At 34.5% G+C, this 24,371-nt stretch overlaps 4 protein-coding genes across 8 annotated transcripts; 2 read left to right on the top strand and 2 right to left on the bottom strand.

The window, feature by feature from the left end:
• Positions 1-1,830: 1,830 nt before the first annotated feature.
• Positions 1,831-8,473, top strand: LOC141399909 (zinc finger FYVE domain-containing protein 1-like). 4 transcript variants are annotated; one of them, XM_073979274.1, is made up of 7 exons: positions 1,831-2,403; positions 5,667-6,083; positions 6,135-6,342; positions 6,406-7,160; positions 7,224-7,416; positions 7,488-7,658; positions 7,727-8,473. In XM_073979274.1, the coding sequence occupies exons 1-7, from the start codon at positions 2,329-2,331 to the stop codon at positions 8,173-8,175; spliced, it is 2,268 nt and encodes a 755-aa protein (XP_073835375.1). In that variant the 5' UTR covers positions 1,831-2,328; the 3' UTR covers positions 8,176-8,473. The 4 variants fall into 4 exon arrangements, with proteins under 4 accessions (XP_073835375.1, XP_073835377.1, XP_073835379.1 ...); XM_073979276.1 differs by having other exon boundaries at positions 7,545-7,658; XM_073979278.1 differs by lacking the exon at positions 1,831-2,403 and adding an exon at positions 3,488-4,019 and having other exon boundaries at positions 7,545-7,658.
• THADA (Thyroid adenoma-associated protein homolog) lies at positions 8,255-15,438 on the bottom strand. 2 transcript variants are annotated; one of them, XM_073979271.1, is made up of 11 exons: positions 14,996-15,438; positions 14,784-14,854; positions 14,616-14,716; positions 14,302-14,559; positions 13,433-14,244; positions 12,064-13,367; positions 10,550-11,659; positions 10,307-10,363; positions 10,096-10,250; positions 9,368-10,039; positions 8,255-9,303 (listed from the first exon to the last, which is right to left on the bottom strand). In XM_073979271.1, exons 1-11 carry the CDS (start codon positions 15,102-15,104, stop codon positions 8,754-8,756), a joined length of 5,199 nt encoding a protein of 1,732 aa, XP_073835372.1. In that variant the 5' UTR covers positions 15,105-15,438; the 3' UTR covers positions 8,255-8,753. The 2 variants fall into 2 exon arrangements, with proteins under 2 accessions (XP_073835372.1, XP_073835373.1); XM_073979272.1 differs by having other exon boundaries at positions 14,986-15,204.
• Positions 15,417-16,420, top strand: ND-B16.6 (NADH dehydrogenase (ubiquinone) B16.6 subunit). Its single transcript, XM_073979281.1, has 4 exons — positions 15,417-15,566; positions 15,635-15,745; positions 15,815-16,035; positions 16,110-16,420. The coding sequence occupies exons 2-4, from the start codon at positions 15,655-15,657 to the stop codon at positions 16,245-16,247; spliced, it is 450 nt and encodes a 149-aa protein (XP_073835382.1). The 5' UTR covers positions 15,417-15,566; positions 15,635-15,654; the 3' UTR covers positions 16,248-16,420.
• A 508-nt stretch (positions 16,421-16,928) lies between these two features.
• LOC141399911 (zinc finger protein 131) lies at positions 16,929-18,453 on the bottom strand. Its single transcript, XM_073979280.1, has one exon. The coding sequence runs from the start codon at positions 18,257-18,259 to the stop codon at positions 17,216-17,218; it is 1,044 nt and encodes a 347-aa protein (XP_073835381.1). The 5' UTR covers positions 18,260-18,453; the 3' UTR covers positions 16,929-17,215.
• Positions 18,454-24,371: the final 5,918 nt, after the last annotated feature.

Here is a 24,371-nt window from a genome sequence, read left to right on the forward strand (position 1 = left end):
CAACCATACTCACATACATACATGGGGGATGATCGATGACGTAATTACAACACAAATGAATGTAAGAAAAGAAGTGACAAACTAAACAATAATTACATGACTATGGCAAACAAAATAAAAGCACATTAATGAAAGGTAAAGAACATCTAGAATAATGAAGATAATTCTTCATGATAATTGTTGTTGCTTAAATAGAGTAACTGCGTAATAAAAACTTTACGTTACAATTCAAATTTTTAAATTAACGTTCGCATTCATTTTCTTTCGACATAGTGAAACAGGCACTAAACTAACTTAAACCTATCAGTTACATTCGTAACAATACATTTGTCGGCTGTCTACCAGCTATCCATCATTTTTTCATGCACAGCATGGTACAAATACACAGGTAGCCGCATCGGCAATTGTTGGTAACATAAGGTGTCAAAATTTGACATCAATTCAATGCAGTTGACACATTATGTTACCATCAGCTGGCATGATAATGCTACCTGTATTATTGTACCATGATGCACAGCATGATCGATGACGTAATTACAACACAAATGAATGTAAGAAAAGAAGTGACAAACTAAACAATAATTACATGACTATGGCAAACAAAATAAAAGCACATTAATGAAAGGTAAAGAACATCTAGAATAATGAAGATAATTCTTCATGATAATTGTTGTTGCTTAAATAGAGTAACTGCGTAATAAAAACTTTACGTTACAATTCAAATTTTTAAATTAACGTTCGCATTCATTTTCTTTCGACATAGTGAAACAGGCACTAAACTAACTTAAACCTATCAGTTACATTCGTAACAATACATTTGTCGGCTGTCTACCAGCTATCCATCATTTTTTCATGCACAGCATGGTACAAATACACAGGTAGCCGCATCGGCAATTGTTGGTAACATAAGGTGTCAAAATTTGACATCAATTCAATGCAGTTGACACATTATGTTACCATCAGCTGGCATGATAATGCTACCTGTATTATTGTACCATGATGCACAGCATGGTACAAATACACAGGTAGCCGCATCGGCAATTGTTGGTAACATAAGATGTCAAAATTTGACATCATTTGAATGCAATTAACACATTATGTTACTATCAGCTGGCATGATAATGCTACCTGTATTATTGTACCATGATGCACAGCCAGGAACTAGATTCTTGTTCTGTGAAAATTTGCAATGAAAAATATTCCCTTTATAATTTTTTTCATTTGACAGTTTTCTCCTTTATAAAAATTTTCATTTCACATTTTCATAGAAACAGAATTGAGCCCCAGGTTAACAAATTTTTGACATTTTTTGTAAAAATAAGTGAGATAATAATTAAAATAAAATAAATAAACAAAAAATAAAAATAAAACAAATAAACAAAATATGGGAACGAGAAAAACGAAATCGACAATTTCCATTCATAAATCTGCAACTGTTTTTTCAGTTGTCAATCGACATGTCCTGTCATGTGTAAACGCTGTCGTCTGTCTAGTGTATAAGTAACCACATGGTATAATAATTCATAGGTAGGCCAGGTATGAGAATCGCCAAAAAATACAACCCTGTCGCTATGGCGTAAAACGTCAAAATTGTTTTGATGAATGATAACGGATGAGTAAACAAAGAAGAAGAAGAAGGAAATGTTGAAATGAAAACAAAACAGAGTTGAATTTTTTGATCAATAATAAATATCAACTCTGCATGTCAACACGGTTTTGACAGATTAAGCCATAACAAAAAAAAAAAATTGTAATCAGCTGTTAGCTGTGGCCTACCTAAGAATTATTGTACCATGAGTAACCATATAAAAAAGCAATCTGTAAGTAACCGCACACTTGGATTACTTGAGTAACCGAGTAGTCGATGAACTATTTCATTAGAAATTGACAACCCGAAAAAAAAAACAAAAATTGCAATTCAATTTAGTGCATTGAAAAGTTATTGTTAATTGTAGTTAATTAAATCTATTGGCTTTATTTTCTAATAATCGCATATCATTATTAAGCAAAAGTGAAGTTGTACCAAGAAAATGTAAACAATTTATAAGAGCATGTAAAAACAGTTGGTTTACTCCTTTGCAAGGCGTATCTTTGAATGTGTGTGTTTAAGTGGGTGAAGTAGAAATCAGAAATCATCTACCAAAAATACGAAACGAAACCTGCCAAGAAAACTTCCCCCCAACAGAGGTGTAACAGAGGTGTGCGCAAAAGGGAAAGGGCTAATTGGTTCATTAGGTGATTCAACTTGACAGATTATTTGGATAGCGCAAATATTCTTTGTTCGAAAGTTATCAAACAAATCGTGTTTTTACTTAGAAAGGTGAAAAAATGCTAAAAATCGATAAAACTTTAGAATGCAATTCTGCCATTATGGAGCCGTGTGAATCGTTGACCTTCTATAAGGTAAGGATAATACACTACAACTAAACTAATGGTGTTTATAGTACGTCACGTTTTTGTTTATTTATTTAATGTTTCTGTTTAGAACCTCGCATGTGTTAGTAAGTTTTTTACAAAAATGTGCATATCAATTTGTTGACAATTGCGTTTTAATAATAACATAAAAGATTTTTTCCTTTGTTTAAGCTATGAATTCGTTAACACTGGCTTGATAAGACAAGCCCGCTTTTATTTATACTACGTATGGGTTTTAATGTGATAAGAAGTGGGGTAGAGAACTCAATTGGATTGTTGCGCAGGGATTGAATTTGTTTTTGGATGACTAAGGGAAAGTCAGTCGAGTCAGTCGTCAGCTGTGATGTTCCTTATAGTATTTTTAGATTTACGGAATCCAATCGATGTCAAATCCACTGGATTATGACGAGGATATATTTGAAGTATACCCTATGGAATTGACATTTAAAATCCAATAAATTTCATAAGTATAAAAGAACACTAGACAAGATTTTTTTCCACAAATTGTTTAAGGTTCCAATTAGGAAATGCATACAATTAAAACTCTTCAATTTCCCTCATACAATAATTGAAATCCAGTGAAACACTTTTACTTTTTCACTCATGACGTCTTTAAATTTCTTTTAAATTCATCCCACGTTCTATGTGACGTAGCTGTGGCGGATGTGCATCAGACATTTTTTAAGTAGTTCTTATTAATAAACATACACACTGTTCGCTTCACACGTAGAGAACAACTGTCGCATTGTACATTACATACCGGTATGCACAACACAAAATCTCATATTGAGTCGGCCAAGAGTATTCCGCACAAAGTTTATTGACACCGTATATGCATTTTTGCCCTTCTCATAGTACCGGCAAGGTCTTTTACTAGCTGATAATAATAAAGATTTACCAGACGTTTGCCACAAAAGGAAATGAAGCGAAACATATAAGACTGTTCCATTCCAGTTACCCACCCATACTCCGATGTTCTTTGTTCAACTTTATCACACTTTATCACTGGCTTTTAGACGCATTTTATTTTGTTTTGATTTGTTCGTTTTTTTACATGAAGAAAACGAAAACAATAATACAAAACAAAAAAAATCATATGGAACACACATACGAAGACATTTACAGAATATTTTCGAAATTATTCGCTCTGTTCCAGAACCTGCAAGAAGCTACTATTTTTTACTACGATAAAATTTTTTTCTTTATGTTATCGGAAAAAATAGTGAAAATTAGTAGTTTCTTCCAGTTCTGGAACAGAGCAATTGTTAACCACAAAATATTGTTTTTGTTTTGTATGAAAGCTTTAACCAATAACCGTCCAGTTAGTGTTAGTAGTATTTTGCTTCAAGTCATCAGTGTTCGCTGCGCTGCGCATTTTTTTCATTAACAAAGAAGAACCTAAAAAAATAAAGGGGGGATCTCCGTTTTATTGGTTTTGTTTGCTAAAATATATGGAATTATTGTGAAATACTGACCGGAGAACAGCCCCTTGTCCCCATAAGCTTAAATGTTTCATTCAAAGAATTCGACTTGTTGATTTGAAAGAGAAGCCGCCCGCAAAATATAAACAAATCTAGATGGCTTTTATGAAACCCATCTCAGAGGTGAGAGCAAATATTTATCATATGTGGAGAGAAATGACATGTATCATCATAAGTAAGGCGGCACATTGAATATTTTATGTACCTTGGTCATAAGTGTGGAGATTAGGAAGTGATGTGAAAAATAAGGTGTTTTTCTGGGTCCACTCATAGTAATTCGTTCTCAAATAAATGGAATTTGTACAGAACTCTTCAAAATTACTCCCATATATTTCTGGCATCATTGAGAGAGGTGAGGCTAAGTGACATGAAGATCAAAGAATAAAACAAAGAATAGCTGTATGATTGTAAGTAGACAAAAGACAAGTTTCTTCCATTGAGATTAACAGAGAATCTTCTCTGGCATCGCTTGTATTATCTGATATATTAAAATAACTTCGAACACCGATGGAGCTTTCCCTTTGGCCACGAAATAACAATGACGTCTAACAAGTAAGGCCATTCGCCTTTGTTCGTTTAATTTGTTTTCACGGAATCGAACATAATACATAGATAGGTTGATATCAGTGAAATTACAAAATGTATATAAAGGAAATTCGAATAAGACGATTTCCTGTTTTCACATATTTTAATCTCTAACAAAGGGTTATCGAAGTAATCTCTACTAAAACAGCAATCAGATGGGTACGCTGATACTCGGAGTATTTTTAAATATTGATCAACTATAGGATTTAGCGTCCTGATCAATATAATTAGGGTTGCTCAAAGTATTAGTATTATAGTGCTAAACCACTACAGATGAAAATAAATATAGAATACATGTGGTTTTGTTTATAATTTTTCGTTCGATGCTGATCAATATTGTATGTACTAAAATATATACAGGGGAAGTCCACATTTTCTCTGATTTGATGATATGGTGTTTTTCACTAAAATAAGTTAGAAACCCGGTAGGAAAGGAAATTCTGTTTAGAATGGTACATACAATTCCCAAAAACGTAGTAATTAAAACCATAATTTTACAGGAGAAGCAAAAGATGTTAAAAAATGAAAATTGTTTTATAGTATATTAATCTTATGAGGAAGAGCATTGTGGGTATTATGAATCATGTACCAATGGGAGTAAGTAATGAAACCAAAACCGCGGAAACTCTAGGTTTTGGGATCCTTCATTACAACAATATCTTCTAGTTTACCACATTTCCGAAAGTACATTTGTTGAATAGCATCGTTATTTTTAACAACAGAAGCCTAAAATTTTTGCAAGACCATGTGTTTTAGCGTTTGGTGTCAGTTTCAATCAAAAGAGGAATTTTGAATATTTTGGTGTTACGTCTATAACATTTTTTCTTTCTAGAGTTGAGTTGGGTACAGTATAGTCTCGATAACACGAAGAACGCTGTAATCTGGACACTATCGGGCACTATTTTTTGTTCGGTTTTAGCAACCAAAAAAAAAAGTATTATACGCCTACCACGCACGAGTGACTTAATCTTTGAAAATAATTTATTTTTGGTACTATGAGGCAATTCGGACAATTCGTGCACCACCGAAACAAGTGGTATCCGGATGATCGAGATAATTCCGTAGTTTTGCATGTTTTTTATCGATGTAACGCAAAAAAACATAATATAAACTATTCTACAAAATATAATAAAACTTTGCAAATATAAAGATATGATGGGCCAAATTTTATTTGTTCACTTTCAGGAAGAAGCTTTAAGACCCGATATTGTTTGCGATGCCGACTTTAGATCCATACCCTTCACCTCAACCGATTATGAAGTTATGGATAATTCAACGGATCGCTCATTTCTCTTGATGGATGCCAATGAACATTTGCACATAGCAACACCAGAATTGTTTTGCAAAAAGTTAAATTGCCCCGATACTGCCAAAATTAAAGTTGTTACCATTTTTGGTAATACCGGCGATGGCAAATCTCATACCATGAATCATACATTCTTTAAGGGTGAAGAGGTATTCAAAACTTCGCCAGAACAAAATTCCTGTACCCTGGGTGTCTATGCAGCAATGCAAAACGAAATTGGTGTTCTATGTTTAGATACAGAGGGTTTATTGTCAACATCATCGAAAAGTAATCAACGTATGCGCATGCTACTTAAGGTAAGCAATAAAAAAACTGTGTCCTTAAAAGTCTAATCAAATTTCCCTCAGATTTTAGCCATATCAGATATTGTGATATATCGTACACGTTCCGAGAGATTGCACAGTGACATGTATGAGTTTTTGGGTACCGCATCGAAGGCATTTTGTTTGCATTTCTCCCAGGCCTTGCAATCGCTGTCGATGCAAGGCTCTGCCAATTTGGGGCCAGCTGTAATAATATTCCACGAAACAAGGCATACCAAACCCTTGGAGAACTGTAAGTTTACCTTCACATAAAATATAGACCGTAGCAATAAATGTCCTCCTTTCCCCTTTGCAGCCGTTGAAGAAAGTGCCGAGGAAAAGCTACGCGACAAGTTTGCCCGTTTAAATTACGACATAAATGCTTTTAGTTCACTGCGTTATGTGGGTATACAGACCTCTTCCAACGGTGTTACCGATTATAACAAACTTATAGCAGCTTTACGTGTGGATTTGGATAATACCACAGTTCGATCTCCGCGTCAACCAAGCATTATATTCAAAGCTATGCGAGCATTGAATAAGAAATTCTCTGGTGAGATTGTTGAGAAATCCATAAATCCGTTTCCGGAACAGTATTTCACCTGCCCCATATTGTGTGCCTCTTGTAATCGTCGTTGTCAGCGGTCTATGGGTCATGAGGGTGAGGATCACCTAAACTTAAATCCCTGCCAACATCAACATCAATTTGAAAATAAAGTAGAGCTGTGTAAGCTGTGTTACAATAATGGCCGTGAAGTGATAGTAACACGCATTGATACTTGGACGCATAGCCTAATCAATTGTCCGCACTGTGGCGAAATAGCCAAGACATTTAAATATTGGGGTGGTACTCAAGAATGCGATGCCATACGAACACAAACAGTACACATTTGGAAGGATAGCAACATATCGCCCAAGGGTCCTTCGCACTCGGGACAAATGGTTTTGGACAAAGTGTCCTATGTGTGTGAGGCATTTACGAATTTTTCATCACAACCAACTGGAGTACTGAAGGAGTGGTGTGCCGATAAGGTGGCACCCAAATATTGGAAACCAAATCATGAAATTGTGGTACGTACAAGCAAATGTAACGTAAAAAATATATTAAAATACTTTTTTTTTGTGGCCTTTTAGAACTGCTTCTCTTGCAAGAAAAACTTTGACAAGACCGGACTGCGTAAACATCATTGTCGTGGTTGTGGTGAGGGCTTTTGTGATGCCTGTTCCAAGCACCGAATGCCAGTACCGTCACGTAAATGGTTTGAAAATGTACGCGTGTGTAATGATTGCCGTCAATTTCTACTTAAACATCCCAATTCTATACCAGGTAGGTTACACAACGCAAATGGTCTTCCATGCAGAAAGTTTATTAACATATATATGTGTGTATATATACAGATCAAGAAGAACAAACTACTAATGATAATACTACTAACTCTCAAAATCATACTGCAGGATCAAGTAATGCTGATGCAGCAGAGGAAACAGATGTAACGGTTCGCAAATGCGGTGAAACTCTTTATAATACAATCAGTAATGTGGCTTCAGTTGCTTTGGAATGTACCAAAGGTGAGTAGCACAATGACATACATTGATTGGAATAGTTTTATATAACACAAGTTTCCTTTTTGCGCTAGATATTATTAAAGATACAGCTAGACCTGATTATTGGGTACCCGACTCCGAAGCCCTTTCTTGTCACATTTGTCAAATGAAATTTGGCACTGCCGAAGAATTATTGGCCTTGGCCATGTCTAATGCCAATGATCATCGTTCACAAAGTCCCCATCGTTCCTTTAAGGGTGGTGACTGTAAACGTCATCATTGTCGCAAGTGTGGCCAAGGTGTATGCTCAGATTGCTCAAAATCCCGCCGCCCAGTACCTGAACGTGGTTGGTTAGATGATGTACGTGTATGTGATGAATGTGTTAGTGATAATAATGTAAGTACTACACCGCCGGGTCCATCATCGACATCATCCCCAGTGACACCAGATAATGTTACTTCATATATCAATAGCAGCAGCGGTAGTCAGCGCCAGTCGGATGTGTGTTTTCTAGATGATACCAAAACCAAAGTTGAATAATTTGGTTAACTTTGTTGTTTTTTTTTTCTTGTTTTCACACTCCCACTTCTGGGCATTTTGCTTTTAAAGACGTTTCAAGTGGTTACCTGCCCTGGAGATACAGTTATTTTGTTTATTGTTTTTATTATTCTTTACTTTAGAGTGTCTTCATGTGATAAAACAACCTTATTTATACCTATATATATATATGTAAACAAATATATATGTACATACGATATGTATGTAAAAAACGAATGAAAGGTTAGTTAAAAACTATGTTACAAATACAAAACTTGATTTCAAAATATTTTTAAATGAATTAAATCTGTAGTTTCTTATTCGGATGAGGGTATATTAGTTAGGCTCATTCAGATAAAATAAGTAGGTCGATAAACGATCAACTTTTTAGAAAAATTAATCTGTAACTTAATTTCAGAAAACGTATCAAGTTAAACGTTTTCACTTTGATGTTATTTTAAGCTAAAATGTGTATATGTCGTTTCAGGAAAAAAAACACGTCAAATAGTGATGTATTTTTCAAAATGTTGAAGGTCCAAACTCGATACTTACGTACTTAAGTATATTAAGAATGCGTCCTTTTATGCATTCTGATACGTTTTTAAATATTCCACAACTTTTGTACGACTATGAAAACTATGTGCAAATATTTCGGTAGCATCTTTAACCACCGTAAATGGTTCAGCGAAATCATTAGCTTCACTTTTATCAAAGATTTCAACATCAATAAGACTTGGTGTATTGTGACTGGTTTCAGCATTTTGTGCTAGCACATAATGCTTAACGATTATGGTAAAAATGTCCTTAATATAGTCATCACTGGCCTCATATCTCAACAATAGATCCGCAGTATACTGTAGAAATACACGTTGGACCACAGTAGAAACCACATTGTCTTGGGATTTCAATTTCAGTGACTGGTGTTTCCAATTATTACCCAAATACAAATCAATTTCTGTCGTGAGACAATTAACAACTAGTTTTGCACTTGCATCTCGTATATCCGAATCATCATCCATTAAGAGATCCAAAACTAATTTGATATATAAATTTATAAAATCTAAACGTTTTAGTTCCAAGCACTTTGGATAGTGCACCGCAATGTGTTTCAAACTATTGGCAGCTTTGATCCTATAAAGTAGCAAGTAATAATAGATTAGAATATATTTTCAGGATAAGGAACTCCAAAATTTACCTTAAGCAGTAAGGTTGGGAAGGATTGGCAATTTCAATTAAATATTCCAAACATTTTTGGGCACAATCATAGTTGACACCCTGTTTTTGCAAAACTCTTTCCACACACATTGTCATGGCAGATTTGACATCATTTTTGTGTTTCTTTGCCTTGTCTAATAACTGTGTTAAGGTAAAATCAAAATGTTTCAACTGACTCAAAATGGCATATGCCTTCTTGGCTGCTTCTGGATAATATTTGGGAATTTCGAGAAGTTTCTTTAATGCAATTTCCAATGCCTTACTATTTCTCAACTGGGCAGCTAATTCCTTTAGGGAATCTTCACTCAAAGACTTTATAAATTGCACTTCAATTGGCAACATTTCAAATTCAGCCAACATTTCCTCATCATGGGGATTTTCGGCCAAGACAAGTAACATAATATTAAGACAAGTTTCCGCTTGTTCTAGCGGCAATAGAGTTACAGGTGGTTCAAGTATATAATCACTTAAAGCCTCTGCAGGTAATGTCAGCCGCATATTATGTAAATTATATAAGAAATTTGATTTATATTGCACGGTATAATAAAAACTACGTGTGGCATCATCATCACCATTGGATGATGAGGTGGCTAATGAGGAGATGTAGGCAAATTGTTGTACCAAATCACGTTTGTAATCCAAGGAAGATACACTGAAAGAAAATACTTTTTTCTTGGGAGATTTTCAATAATTAAAGGAAATACCCACCTGCTTAATATTTCTATAAAAATATCCAACATTGTTTTCACAATGACTGCGTTTTGTAGCCCTGTGCGTTTATGAAAGGCCACAAATGTGGTGCAGATATCCATCACCAAATCCTCATTTATAATTAATTTATGATTTTTCAATAAAAAGTAAATCTGAAATTAAAAATTGGTGGTTAAGGAGAGTTCTAAAGAAAGTCAGAGAAACTTACCTGCAACATGTACCCGTGTAAACGATTAAGTTTTATTTCTTTTCTATCAGTCATGAGCTGAAAAAAGTAAAATAATTACATATGTATGTTATAACAATTGTTATAATAACAATAACAAATACAGCCGAACAGCTCAATAACGCAGTTCTTTATAATGGATAATTAATTCTCTTTAAGAAATTGTTATAAAAAGTGTAAACAGAGAAGTTCGACTGTATCTCTAAAATTTCCTTGAGAACTTACCACAATTTCTGCACACTTTTCTCTCACCAACGATGACACTTCATCCTTATTAACCAAGGCAGCAATGGCTTTGGCGGCCAAGTAACGTGTTTGCATTTCTGGACAACCACCGCATTCCGAAATATAGGGTATAAATTGTGATAACTTTAAATTGGATTCGGTACCTTCCAAGGCGGAAACATACAAACGACTTAAGACCAATAACAACGGATGTAACTTGTGGGCTTTTTGTTGCTGGGAAATTAATTCACTTGCCTGCTGCAGTTCTTCCAAAAAGAAATCATATAATTTGGGATAACGCAGGAAGAAGACGCGTCCAGTCATTTTATTGCGTATATTAAGATTCTCTGTATCTTTGGTACGTTGGACACCAAAAATACGGGTCATTAAAGAAGCAAAGAGTAGAGTAGCTGAATTTTTCTCTGACCAATTACTGGCATCGTAACCATTAATGGCTGCAGTAATACCCTGGGAAACATATTCCCCGACCGCCTCATTCAAATCCGAACAACGGAACAAGGCCCTTAGTATGTTCAAAGCATGCGTACGCGATTCCGATGTATTCTCCTTGCTTGCAGCTAATTCCAAAAGATGTTTCATACAAAATGCCAAGGATTTGATGGATCCCACTTTCAATTCGGAGGTAATTAAAGCTTGTACCATAAATGGTACACCAGCACTGCGACGTGTAGCGCATATTTTGCCATTATTCACATCTTCTTGGGATATTAAACAAATTAAATCATTTAACCATGCCATGGGGAGAGTGTTCAGCTCTGCATATTCCACAGTCCAGAGGCGACAACACAATTTCGAAAATCCCACATAGGCTTGTTCAAATGCGCCACGATGTTTTGTCTCGGAGAGTAGAAGTTTAAAATGTTCACCGATTTCTAATATCTGCTGCTTGGTTATGAGAAAATCATCCATATCTTGGGTGTATTGAATGGGAGAATTCAAAACCACATAACCCAATATGAGGGATACTTCTTTGACCGTACGCCATGCACAGAGTAAAACCATTTGTGGTGTTGTTTTCAGTGCAACCAAATCTGTTTTACGTAGTTTTGCGGATAATATTTTACAGGGGGCAGAGTCAGGGGAAGATATCTGTAAAAGGTAAAAATATATTAACCTGTTGGCTTTGCGTTTTTCCTTTTCAATCAGATGATTTTTTACCCTTATGGAAAATCTATGGGGGAATGAAAATATTCTCGCATAGGATTTTATTTATAAATCTAACTATCGGAATTTACTCAACGTTTTTACAAATTGCCAGAATGGCTACAATTTTAAGCCTTTAAAACAAAATGATGCCAGCTTTTAGCATTGTCTTATGGTTAGTTCCAGAACTTCAAGAATCTACACATTTTTACCATTTTTTTTCGATAACATAAAGGAAAACATTTTATCGGAACAAAAAATGTGTATGTTCTTACAGTTTCTGAAACAGGCACAGGGGGTTAAACACAAATTATAAATCTTATCAAACATATAATTAGTAACTTATTTACCATTTTCTCCTTGATAATATCCTCCGGAAATTCACCGAAATCATTTGGTAAATGACCTTCCGGCGAAGAACTATTAACAATCGGCGAAACCACATCTGTTAAAGCTTTACAAATATTTATGAGATCGTACATAAATTTTCGCCACGCAGACTCCTTGGACATTTGTGAAAAATCCAGCTTAGACAATAGATGTTTGATGGCCAATAATATGCCGTATAAAGGATTGAATTTAGCTGCTTCCAATATACTCAGGCGGGCCAATTCCAAACCTTCCTGTAGGTGCTTTAAGAGCCACTTCAAAGCAGCAAAATATGTGGGGGAATATTGGACCAGTTCATAATCCCCAAACACTGATGCATGACCTCGATGACACAGAAATTCCAATTGATAGGATGCAGTAACTGATTCCGTAGGCCTTACTGATGTCAACAGATCCAAAACATCATCAAGATTTATCTCCACATTATGTTCTTGCAGTAGCTCCGTGTTGTCGGCATTATCTTGTAACAACTTTAGCATATTGACAGCCAATTCATTGTTGGATTCATAAGAATCTTTTAGGGTGTCATACAACACCCTGACTGTTTTCATTGGTAACAATGGTAATAGTTTGAGGCCACAATTGTTTGTAATTTCAAAACATTGTTGCAAAAGTTGTAGCGACACAGATCTGCGACTAAAATTGGCACCCTCAAATAGGTTTTCCACCAAAGTTTTCATAAATGTTTTCAGAAATTTAAGTTCCAGAGGTTCTTCTTTACCAATTTCTGTGTTTTGCTTTCGTTTCAAAAATTTCTGCAAACCCACACAGCAACGATTCAAAGCTTTTGATAACAAACCCAGTGATTTGTGTCTGGTTGCTGGGCATTGGGTATTGGCATTGTATTGTAAATAGGCGATTATCAATTCACATTCCATAGATGTTAAAGGTTCTGTGGTTTTATGGGTCTCCACTAAAAGTCGTAGGGCCATAATGCGGGTATCATTATCACTGGATAAAATGCTCAATTGCAAATGTTGAGAGAATTGTTGCATAATTTCTTGATAATTGTCTATTTTAATGCCAGATTTACGCACCGCCCACAGAGTGGAGAGCTTGGTACTTATGGGTATGGAATGTTTAGCATTTGTATTAAAAAGTATGCTTTGTACCACTCGGCTGTCACACTTTACTGCCTTAACAATTAAAACTTCCACATCAGCTAAACGGGAGTCTTGGTATTGGGCAATATTTAGTAAGTAACATATCCAGATATTGCACCAGTTATCAAAGGCTTGTTCCTTGTAACTAGACATCATTAAAGCTGCAAAGAGAGTCCAATTATTGACATATTTAAAAAACCACTTAAAAGTAATTTACTTCACTTACCTTCATATAAATTATTCACTATAAAATCTTTACCCAAATTCTCTGCAAATAGTTTATCGAAAATTGTGTTACAATTTTCCAATATATTATTAGCTCCCAGCACATAGGACACTTGTTGCAGAATTACACATTTCACCGCCAAAGACAATTTATCAGAGTTACAAGCCTGATAGATATTATCTATCAATCCAAGATATTGCAATTTCTTGGCAGCTGCCAAAACATTGCGCATAATATCTCTACACAAATGCCTAACACTATCCATGTGATGTTCCATAAATGCCACTGAAAATGTCATTAACTTATTCAAAATTTGTTCACCGTCTTCCTTGGAACTTTCCAAAGCAAATTGTAAAGTTAATTTGGATATTTGATAAAGCGCTCTCGTTGCACACAACAGGATATTGGGTACTGTAGCATTGGCATTAGCAATTTCATCAATTTTCTCGCATATATTCAATATGTTATTGGAGTAGTTTTGGAAATCTTCAGAATTTGCGGTATTTATAACACCCACGCATAAAGCAATTTCATTGGGATTTTGTATTGACTGGGCTTTAAGCACAAAATCTAGATACTCATTAAACAACTTGGCTATATTAGCCATTAACATGCCAGCATTGGTGCGAGGATCCATTGGAATTTCCCCATCCAAAACAATATCACTGCAAAGCTTTGTAAGATCTCTCAGTTCTGTGATGTGGTTGGTTTTTAAAATTTCTTCAAAATCTTGGATACAACTTAAAAGGGTTCTAATCGAATTGTGTACATACATGTAGTATTCATTGCGCACGGATGGGGATGAAATGGTTCTATGGTAAAGAAACATACATTTAGTAGTAAAATAATTTTATAATAAATAAACTTACTTTAATTCTTCCAAGTATTTTCCAACGGAAATATAAATAATTGAAAACACATGTGTTATGTGTGATCCCAAGGCTTTGCGACCACATTCGAAGTTCTCAAAACATCCTGACAATGAAACGATATTGGTATTCCATACAAGGCTTTGAGAGCTTGCCTGTGTCTCCTTCACAACGTTCTGTATACTACAGGCCAATGTTTCAACAATTAAACTCTCCTGCAAATCATCTGCATTTATTGTAGAGGCATTAACTAAAAGCCTAGAAGAAACAATGATGTTTAGTGAGGGTATTGAGATGGAAATGTGACAACATACTTTACAATTTGGTTGCGCACTGGATGTTTTAATGGGCTGCTAAATAATAGGTCGCATAAGAACTGTAGTACCTTGTCATTCCCCTTGATTGTCTCAAAGATCTACAAGAAAAGAATCGCATATAATCAAGTGATGGAAGTGGTTCTGAATGGTGTTTATGAGATATACCTTCTTTACACATGTCACTTGATCCGGAACTGTGGTAGCTTTATTGAAGTCCAGACAGAAAGAATCATCAGCTATGGAAGGGAGGGAACACAATTGTTATTAAATATCCTTCTTTTTGATCTTTTTAATTCTTGTCACTAATATCTATCTAACTCTTTAAACAGAAAGTAAAAAAGTAATCTCTTTATGGTCAAACTCACACCTTTCCTTACATTTTTCATATCTGGCCGGTAACTTCAACAGAGCAGCCCTCATTTCAGCATTTTTTCGCACGTTTTCATTGGTTTTTACAGAAGAAACTCTTAAATTTAAAGCATTCATATTCTTTGATTCCTTTGTGGTCCTTTTGTATCCAAAAAAGTAATTCCAAACAGCCAAACAGCCCAATCAACCAACGTCAACAAAAACTTTGAAATGAAATGTGCGTGCTCTCTCAACCCATGTGTTGATGTCTTGTTGTTGTTTTGGCTCTTTTCAATTAGAAACAGACAAATTTTTTTGCACAAATATTTTTATCATTTCTGATTAATTACAAATAGAAACAAATAACAATTTTCTTATTTTTTTATTTTATGGAGATGTTTTTAGGGTTTTTTTAATTAAAATTTTATTAACATTCTTTCCATTTTCTAGCAAATACAATCTCCCAACCCTGACCATATGATTTTCATATGTCATTTTTATATGCCGCAATGTTGCCAGCCCTGGGTGTTATGCAAACCACCGATTGTCAAAAAATTTATTTGTCAAATTGCAATTTTCCTCATTTCCAAGCAGCATTTGGTAAAACTTTTCTTTTAATAAATTGATTATAAATATCTAGGAATTTAATTCAATTTCTCTGCATTTAGTTAGTGAGAGTTGAAAAATAATGGATGCTGCCAAAAAACAAGATATGCCACCACCAGGAGGCTATAAGAAAATTCCCTTTGCCCGTGTGCCTGCCAAAGTTTACTTTACAGGTATGAGAGAAAAATTGAGTTGATTACGGAATTGAAAATTCAGTAAAATTTCCATTTTATTCACCTTAGGCTGGCAAATGTTGGGAACATATGCTGCCGTTACCACAGTGGGCTTGTATGTTTACTATTTAAATGCCAAAATGATTAAGCGTGAAGAAATTGAAATGCGCTCAGCTGAAAATGTTATTTTCCCCGTTTTGATTGCTGAACGCGATCGTGAATTCTTGAAGCAATTGAGACGTAATCGTGATGAAGAAGCCAAGTTGATGGCTAATGTTCCCGGCTGGGAGGTAAGACAAATAACGTAAAATTTTAAACATCGAAGAGCTTAAAGAAGTGTATTTCTCTTTGTAATTTTTCTTAGGTTGGCACTTGGTACGGCGAACCCATTTACAAGACATTGCCCAAGGATACATTGGTTAGCCCCAGTTTCCAAGAATTCTATGCCCATACCGATTGGAAGGCTCTTGCAAAACGTGCCCACATCAAATTGTGGTCTTAAATATTTTTGTATGCATCCATTCCATCTGGTCCATATTTTTGGAAAGATGGTGGAACTGCCTATGAAATGCAGCAAAGCTTTTTCTATAGTTTTAAATTTATAAAATAATGTGTGAGTGGTTTCTTGGAATCCCCATAGGAAATTGTTAAATAAATTGAAAGGAAACAAACAAATCGAAAGATAATTCAAAATCGGCAGGAGGCTAATTCTGGCAACGATATGTTATATACATATAAATATATATGTAGTTCCACAAACATCCCAGAAGGGACAAGGGAGAATTCTAGTTGTCATCATCAAAATTTTTAAGCTAGCATGCAAGTTAAAGCAATGCCCTTTAATTGAAAATTAGTCTTTGTGCTGATAATAACGATATATATATATATATTTCCGGAAAGGAACTCCTTCACTTTTGCCAATTCTATAAAACTTATAGAAAAATAGAAGGCTGTTGAGTCGAATAATAAAATGCAATTTGGGTCCTGACTAAAATAAATTCGACTCATACCTCAACATTTTTCAACTCATGCCCGATAATAAAAATTTAAATCCACAACTACATTGGTACAGGAATAAGCACGATTCAGGGCCCATATTGATTTTATGGGCGCCCCCTAAAATATATTAGTACTGTAAATACTTCTCGCCTAATCGTAACGATTAAAAAACAATATTCCCATATTTAATTTTATTAATGTTTATTTCATAACATTCTAAACGCAAAACTTCTTAAAAATAGTTGAGAATTTGCAAAAGAAATTGTCAAAACATGTAGCACCATAAAAAATAATTATGGTTAAAAAAGAGCTAAGTGTGGTGTTTTCCAAATCATTCAATACAAAGTGTTTTAAACTAGTAGAAAAAAGAAAGAGAATCTTATATATGTAATTAAAAAAATATTGATTTTCAAGTATTTGTGTTTTGTAGAGTAAATACAAATTTAAAAGCATAATATCAACTAAGCGGGTCTACTTTAAATCCCGTCGTCGCTTAATAGTACCATCACATGTGGGTATGTGACGTTGGAGAAAACCTTCAAATACAAATTTACGTCCACATCGATCACAGGAGAATTCCCTCTTTTCATCGACCATCTGTTTATGCTGCTTCAACGCTTCAGCATTGGAGAACTTTTCACGGCAGGGATCACAGGCATAGCGACGCTTAACTTGGCCTGCCTCAAAGACCACTGTGAAATTTTGTGAACAAAACGAGCAGGTGTATTCCTTAACCACTACTTTTTTCAAACCATGTTCAATTTGTAAAGCGGCAGCTTCAGCTTCCAGCTTATCTTGATGTTTGTGTTGCTCCAAATGGGCTTTGTATTTCTCCTCATCAATGAATTTACGATAACAGCGTGGACAACGTTTGGGACCTTCGCCCGTATGTCGCAGCATATGTTCTTTGAGATAACTCACCGAATTGAAGACACGATTACAAATTGTACATTTCCTTTGTTCTTCGGGTACTTCTGTCTTTTGTCGCAAACAGGCCCTCATGTGCAACTTAAGGGAACCAGCAGCACTGTAACAATTTCCACAGTTGGGACAATAGAATGTTTTGTTATTGCGATTAATGATTTCGGTGAGACCAGCATCAGTTATTTCATATTCTTCTGTACTGCCCAGACTATCGTCATGGCCACCTTCCGAGGTACCAGTTGGCACAATATGCAAAATTGTATGACTTCCATCATCTTCCACCGTTTCCACTTCTTCCACCGAACCACCATCTTCGGTAATAACTTGATGTATGGCAATGGGACGACCATGTTCGTCAATAATCACTTCTTGAGTTTCCTGTATCACTTCGTTTTGATGTCTTTGACTGTTTAGCGAAGCCACCGCCGCTTCGGCTTCTTCTGTGGTGGCAAATGTGGCATAGGCATATTGTGGTTCCTCACCTGAACTCGGGTCATGTATGAGCACAGGTACTACCTCCTCTTTGATGGTGCCATTCGCTGTGGTTGTTGTAGTTGTCAGTGTAGCGTATTTGGCTCGTTTAGCATTCATTGTTTACCTTTTTGGAGGATCAAGAGTTTCCAGATGTTTTCCCCAAAAACAATACAAGAATCAAAATCAATTGGTCAACTCTAACAAAAATTATTTTGTGAAGTGATACCGTCTCGGAAAGAATTTTTTTGTGAAAAAATGATGTCTACTCTGGTTTCTCTACACACGCAATTTGGCAACGTCTTGTCATTGCATTGGGTGTTTTTCAAAATGGTGGCCTTCCTGAAAGGCAGAGTTGTATTTGTGATGTCGACAGAGACGTGAAATACAAAGCTGTAGAATGTAGGGTTGTATTTAATGAATGAGACTGAGAAAATGACGTTATTTTTTTCAAATGCATTTTTTGTTCTGACAAGGCAATTGGTCTGTTCCTTTACTTTTGAAAACGGTAAAACCGGTAAAGGTAGTCAAATTTGTAAACTACTCCCATATGAACTGCATGCTGTCTGAAGTAAGGGAACGCTTTTCGAGTAAAAAACTTTAAGATTCTTGCAACTAAAGGAGCAGAGCTAATGTGATACTAATCCCGATCCATACAAGAGAGATTTCATGAAAGAGATTTAATTGAAAAACGTGCTCTTTCATGAAATTACTCTAGTGTGGATCGGGAACAAGAAGTCAAGACATAAAAGGAGTAATCAAACAAAAAACATATTTTCGCTAGACGAAGTGGTAAGGTGTATTTAAGGCCTGAGTACATAAGCTGCCTCGCCTGCTTGCCTTACTTGCTTCTGATAAAAGAATAAACAAGAAAAGGGCAACCTAGTTCGAAATTGGCTCGGCCTTCTTTAAGCGCTCGGCACATACGGTGCGTTGCGGTACAACAACCACATGAAAAAAGTGTAAGTGAAGCCAAGTTTTTTGAAAAACAACAATATGGCTGACGCATTAAAGTTAAACATAATTTAACTGTTTTGGGACAACGCGTGTCCCAACGTGTCACTAAACTGACCATATGTGCCGAGGTCTATATTCTTTTATTTTTGTTATGTCAGAAATGAAGCAGGAAAGAAAGGCAATCAGGCGAGGCAGCTTATGTACCCAGGCCTTTATACCTCTGTTCCTTTGTGTGCAAGAATCTTCAAGTTTTACCATTTTTTACTTTACTTCAGACACCATACAATTGTTATGGGAGCAGTTTACAACTTTTACCACTTTTGCCGGTTTTACCATTTTCAAAAGTAAAGGAACAGAACATATGATTGTGACATGCAAAGTGGCAAATAGACTTCAGCCCATACGGTCCGTTGAAAGACACTTTGTGACACGCGTTGTCCCAAAAATATTAAATTATGTTTAATTGTTGTTTTTCAAAAAATTTGACATCACTTACACTTTTTAAGAAAGAAAGATCTTAAATATCCAACTGTGATTGACAGCCGTCAATAATTACAATTTTATGCGGTATAAACCAAGGTATATTAATATAAGGTAGAAGTGATAGAGTAAATTTAGTTTTCAAAATGTAATAGGGTGGGTCTACTGATGAAATTTGAAACTTCGAAATTTGCTACCATAAAATACTGCTTTTCATCCTAAACGTGTAATAAAAATAACCTACGAGAGCTCCGAATGCGTTATATTTACATTTTGCTTCAAATTGTTATATTTTAGAGGATCTTCAAAATGTATTTATGTTTTCCTGAAAAAAATTTTTGGGACGACCCTATTATTCAATATTTTCTTTGACAATTAATTTTCAATAACAACAATGTTGTTTTTGTAAATTTGTTAAGGCCTATGTATGTACATAAGCTGCCTCGCCTACTTGCCTTGCTTGCTTCTGATAAAAGATTAAAAAAGAAAAGGGCAGTCTAGTTCGAAAATTGGCTCGACATTCTTTATTCTTTTATTTTTGTTATGTCAGAAATGAAGAAGAAAAACAAGGCAAACAGGCGCTGCCTATGTACCTATGCCTATAGTTTTTGTAATTCATGCATATACCCATTATACCCATGGCACAATTACCCAGGTAGGGGCATCTTAAAATTTTGAATATTTTATGTCAAAACTTTCTTTATATTGTTGGGGAAATTACAACAAAAATAATTTTTTTATAAAGGGATTTGACTTTTCATATTCGAACAGCTGGTGTGAGACCACAACCTGGGTAATTGTGATATGCATATACCTTATATAAATTTGCCTTGTATAAACATCAATTAAGTGATTTTTACAAGATTTGAGATACACGCGTTTGGTCGTGTCAAATAGTTCATATCAAAATTTCAATAAAATAAAAACCACAGTGTAATTTAATGAAAAACTTTGCCAGATTTGAAAGTTGCAAACTTAAAGGATTGCAATAATTTATTGAGGATTCGAATTATGCATTTGTTTGGCATACTCAACTTTTGGTCCACGTCAATTTCAAAATCATAGAAAGTCCGTTTTTATGTAGCTGGCTGACTTTTATGTTCCCATATAAAAAACTTATTCCGAACCTCTTATTGGCAGTCCCGAGGATCGTGTAACATTTCCAGAGAATGGTATTGGAAATATAACATCAATTAGAATAGCAATATATTACAGAAAAATAATAAATGAAGAACATACATACCCAACGATTGAATCCTCACCATAAATGTGTCGTAAAGGAATCACGAAGATGGGCAAATAGTTCGAGTTATAGATCAAATTTTTTGAACGATTGAAATATCTGGAAAATTCACGATCAAAAGTGACTCAAGCCATGTCGAGTTTGTTATAACAAATTGGTACGGCTAGGCAGAAAAGCTTTAACTGATGCAGATCCTTTCAACCAACAAGATGGCACTTTACCAGACATCGATACCACCTGACTATTATATACATACATATATCTGAGGGATGAACACTTGTTGAACCAGAGTATTTGTTATGATTGAGAGAACATTTTACTTTGAATAATTTGTGGAGCATAATGATCTGAGATAGTATGAATTACAAGCTGCACCAGTTGTACATCGAAGTTGTCAAACTTATTGATTATAAGTGCAAGGTCAAGATAATAATACAAATAAAGAGGCATACAAAAACGATCAATTGGGAGAAAAACAAAAATTCAACGGAAAGATCTCATGAAAGATAAAATAAATTTCAAAGAATGTTATTAAAACATGGAGAATCAACAGAGAATATTGGAGTCACACATCTATGTAAGTAGATAGAACTAAGTAAATATAAATAACTTTGGGTACCTACCTAACCTACATATTAACTATTGCACAACTTGGAACAAATTGAATACTCTACCAGCTGGCGAAAAAATCTGTTTTTTTAAAGACTTTCTCCTATAGACAGATGCCAATTTAAGGCACGGGAACAAATTTGTTTTTAATTTAATTTTTTTTCTGATTTTAACAAGGGAATTTTTCGGAACTTCAGAGGCCCATATCTCGGGAAGTATGAACTTCCCCCCAACAAACTTAATATTTTTGTAATCAGGACGTAAAGATCTACCAGTGGTAAATATTTCAGATTTTTTCTCCAGCTGGTAGAGTACTCAATTTATGCCCACAGCTTTTATACACACAGTCCTACAGTCTTTATCTAAGAACTTTGTTACACATATGTATGTATATATACGTACGTTTGAATCTCATTCCTTTTAGGTAGTTTTAGTTATATATATTTGAAAGTTCTAACCAATTTGGTGCAAAGATTGGCTATCGCCATATTATTTTTAATTTTTATTTATTTATGCTCAACACATTTTACAAAAGTAAAGTTAAAGTACAGTTGTTTTAAAAGTAGGGCACTTGCTGTCCTCATTACAACAATATAATTGTTTCTTCTAGGGTAAAATCGACACCCCCTACACACAATGGTCGGAAAGCTGTAAAAACCTTGCGGTAAATTACAAAAATAGGTAGTGGATAAGGCAATTCTCGAAAGAAGTATCCACTTGGGCTTAATCTCTGGATATCGTAATATTTAAATGTATATAATAGCCCGTTTAGACTAGTCATTTTAAATCGACTCGATTTCTAAATCCAACTTTCAAATCCTAGTTGTTTAGACTAATCTAAAATGATATAAGATGCCAGTCAGCTGATCTTTGTTTACGTATACATACGCGAATTTGCAAAAAGAATTACTTGAAAATTAAAAATGGAATGGAATACTGCAAAAAATAATCTGACAAATTGCTATTAAATACATATGTTGTTTACAATTTATATTAAATTAAAGCTACATCCATTTTATTTTTTCTATTTTTGCGCTTCTTTTTGTTTTTGTGTGTTTGTGTTTACAGTTATTTGAAAAATGTAAATAATAGGGTTATGACTTTTTTACAACCTCACATCCCTGTGTCATATTTTGATGAGCTTTTGCATAAGATTAGATAAAATCTTAATAACAAGGTGATTCGATAGAAAAAAGCTCACGCACAAAAAGCGTTTAAAGTTTTTATAGATGAGCTTTTTGGAAAAAAATTTTGGAGTCACTTTAAGCACATGAATAACTCAAAACAATCGTTAAAGCCACACGACATATCCAGAATGACATAAGCTTTTGTTTCTCACCAATTTTATCGTCATATTATTACATATATATAATTTTATATCATATATAGCTTTATTCCATGTATCACATAAATTGAAAGCGTTTGTGCCGGACCTTTTTCAATATTTAAATGGAATAAAAATTATTTTAGTCATTATTAGGCAAAATGTCACTTATTCGTGCAACAGAAAAAATTTTGGAGCAAATTTTTAATAGGCAAAAGTTCATACATCATAATTTTTGAAAAAAGGTCAAAAAGTCATAACCCTAGTAAATAAACGACACATGAACATAGTTGCCAATATTGGTACAGACTGCAATAGTTGCATTTTTAGGAGCAAAAAGCAGTGTTGTATATCAAAATATTTCGATTTAATAGCTCATTTAGACTAGCCATAAATCCTCGACTGGATTTAATAAATCTAGTACAAATCTCATTGCATTTAGATATACATTTTGGAGGATTTAAATGGCAGTCAGCTGATTTTTGTCCATAGCACAATTACCAAGGTAGATGCATCATCCCATCTGATCGAATTTGAAACTTCAAAGGAATTTTTTGTAAATAGAATTCGTCTCAAAAAAACATACGTCAAATTACAAATTTATTGTTTAATACTGAAAATGTAAGCACATTATGCTACTAATGCTAACTAAAGAGCACATAAAGAATTATTTTATCGCAGTTTGTCCTTCTAAAATAAATAAACGAATTATTTTATCGTTTAGACATCATAAATATTAGTCTTGGGGCTGGATTCTTGTTCTATGAAAATTTGAAATGAAAAATATTTTCCTTATAATTTTTTTCATTTGACATTTATTTCCTTTATAACATTTTTCATTTCACATTTTCATAGAAACTGAATTGAGCACTTGGTTGATTAAAATCAACTTTGTAAATCAAAACAAATTTAATTTTTCCGACTTGTTTACAAGTTGTTTATATTTTAAATTATTTTTAGTGTAGCAATTCACCGATGCATCTACCTTGGTTCTTGTGCCAGCTTGCAACTGTTTGTATTTTCTAGCAACATGTTGCAAAAAACAGAGTTGTATACGAGGATTTATGCCAGATTTAAAACAAATCCACTCAATAGGAGGATTTATTTTTGTATGGGAAATCTGGTAGATTTTGGCTGGGTTTAGCAAATAAAACCTGATAATGTGCTAAATCCGGCTAATGAAGTCATATCTAAATGGGCTATAACATTTGATTTAAAACAAATCCAAGTTTTGAGTTGATTTAATTTTGTATGGTAAATCAGGGTGGATTAAGCACTTAAATCGAGATAATGCCCTTAATCATCGTATAGGGGTATAGTCTAAACGGGCTATAAAGTTCTAATAGCACGGTTACACTACAGCTTTTTGCCCACTTCATGAGGATTTATTGCTTAATCTGGTCAAATATGACCAGATTTGCCATACAAAAATTAAATCCACTCACGACTGGGTTTATTTTAAATCCGGCACAAATCCACCAAAAATACAATGTTGTATTCGGTATTTGTGCAAAAAAATCCAACTCTACTCAAAAAGTACCAAAAGTTGCAACTGTTTTTGCAACAGAGTTAGTCGTGTTTTACACGTTTACGATTGGTCGCATGAGATTTTATGGAGT

Source organism: Musca autumnalis, unplaced genomic scaffold, assembly GCF_047663935.1.
Source record: "Musca autumnalis isolate F117 unplaced genomic scaffold, ASM4766393v1 scaffold_3, whole genome shotgun sequence".
NCBI classification, from domain to species: domain Eukaryota; kingdom Metazoa; phylum Arthropoda; class Insecta; order Diptera; family Muscidae; genus Musca; species Musca autumnalis.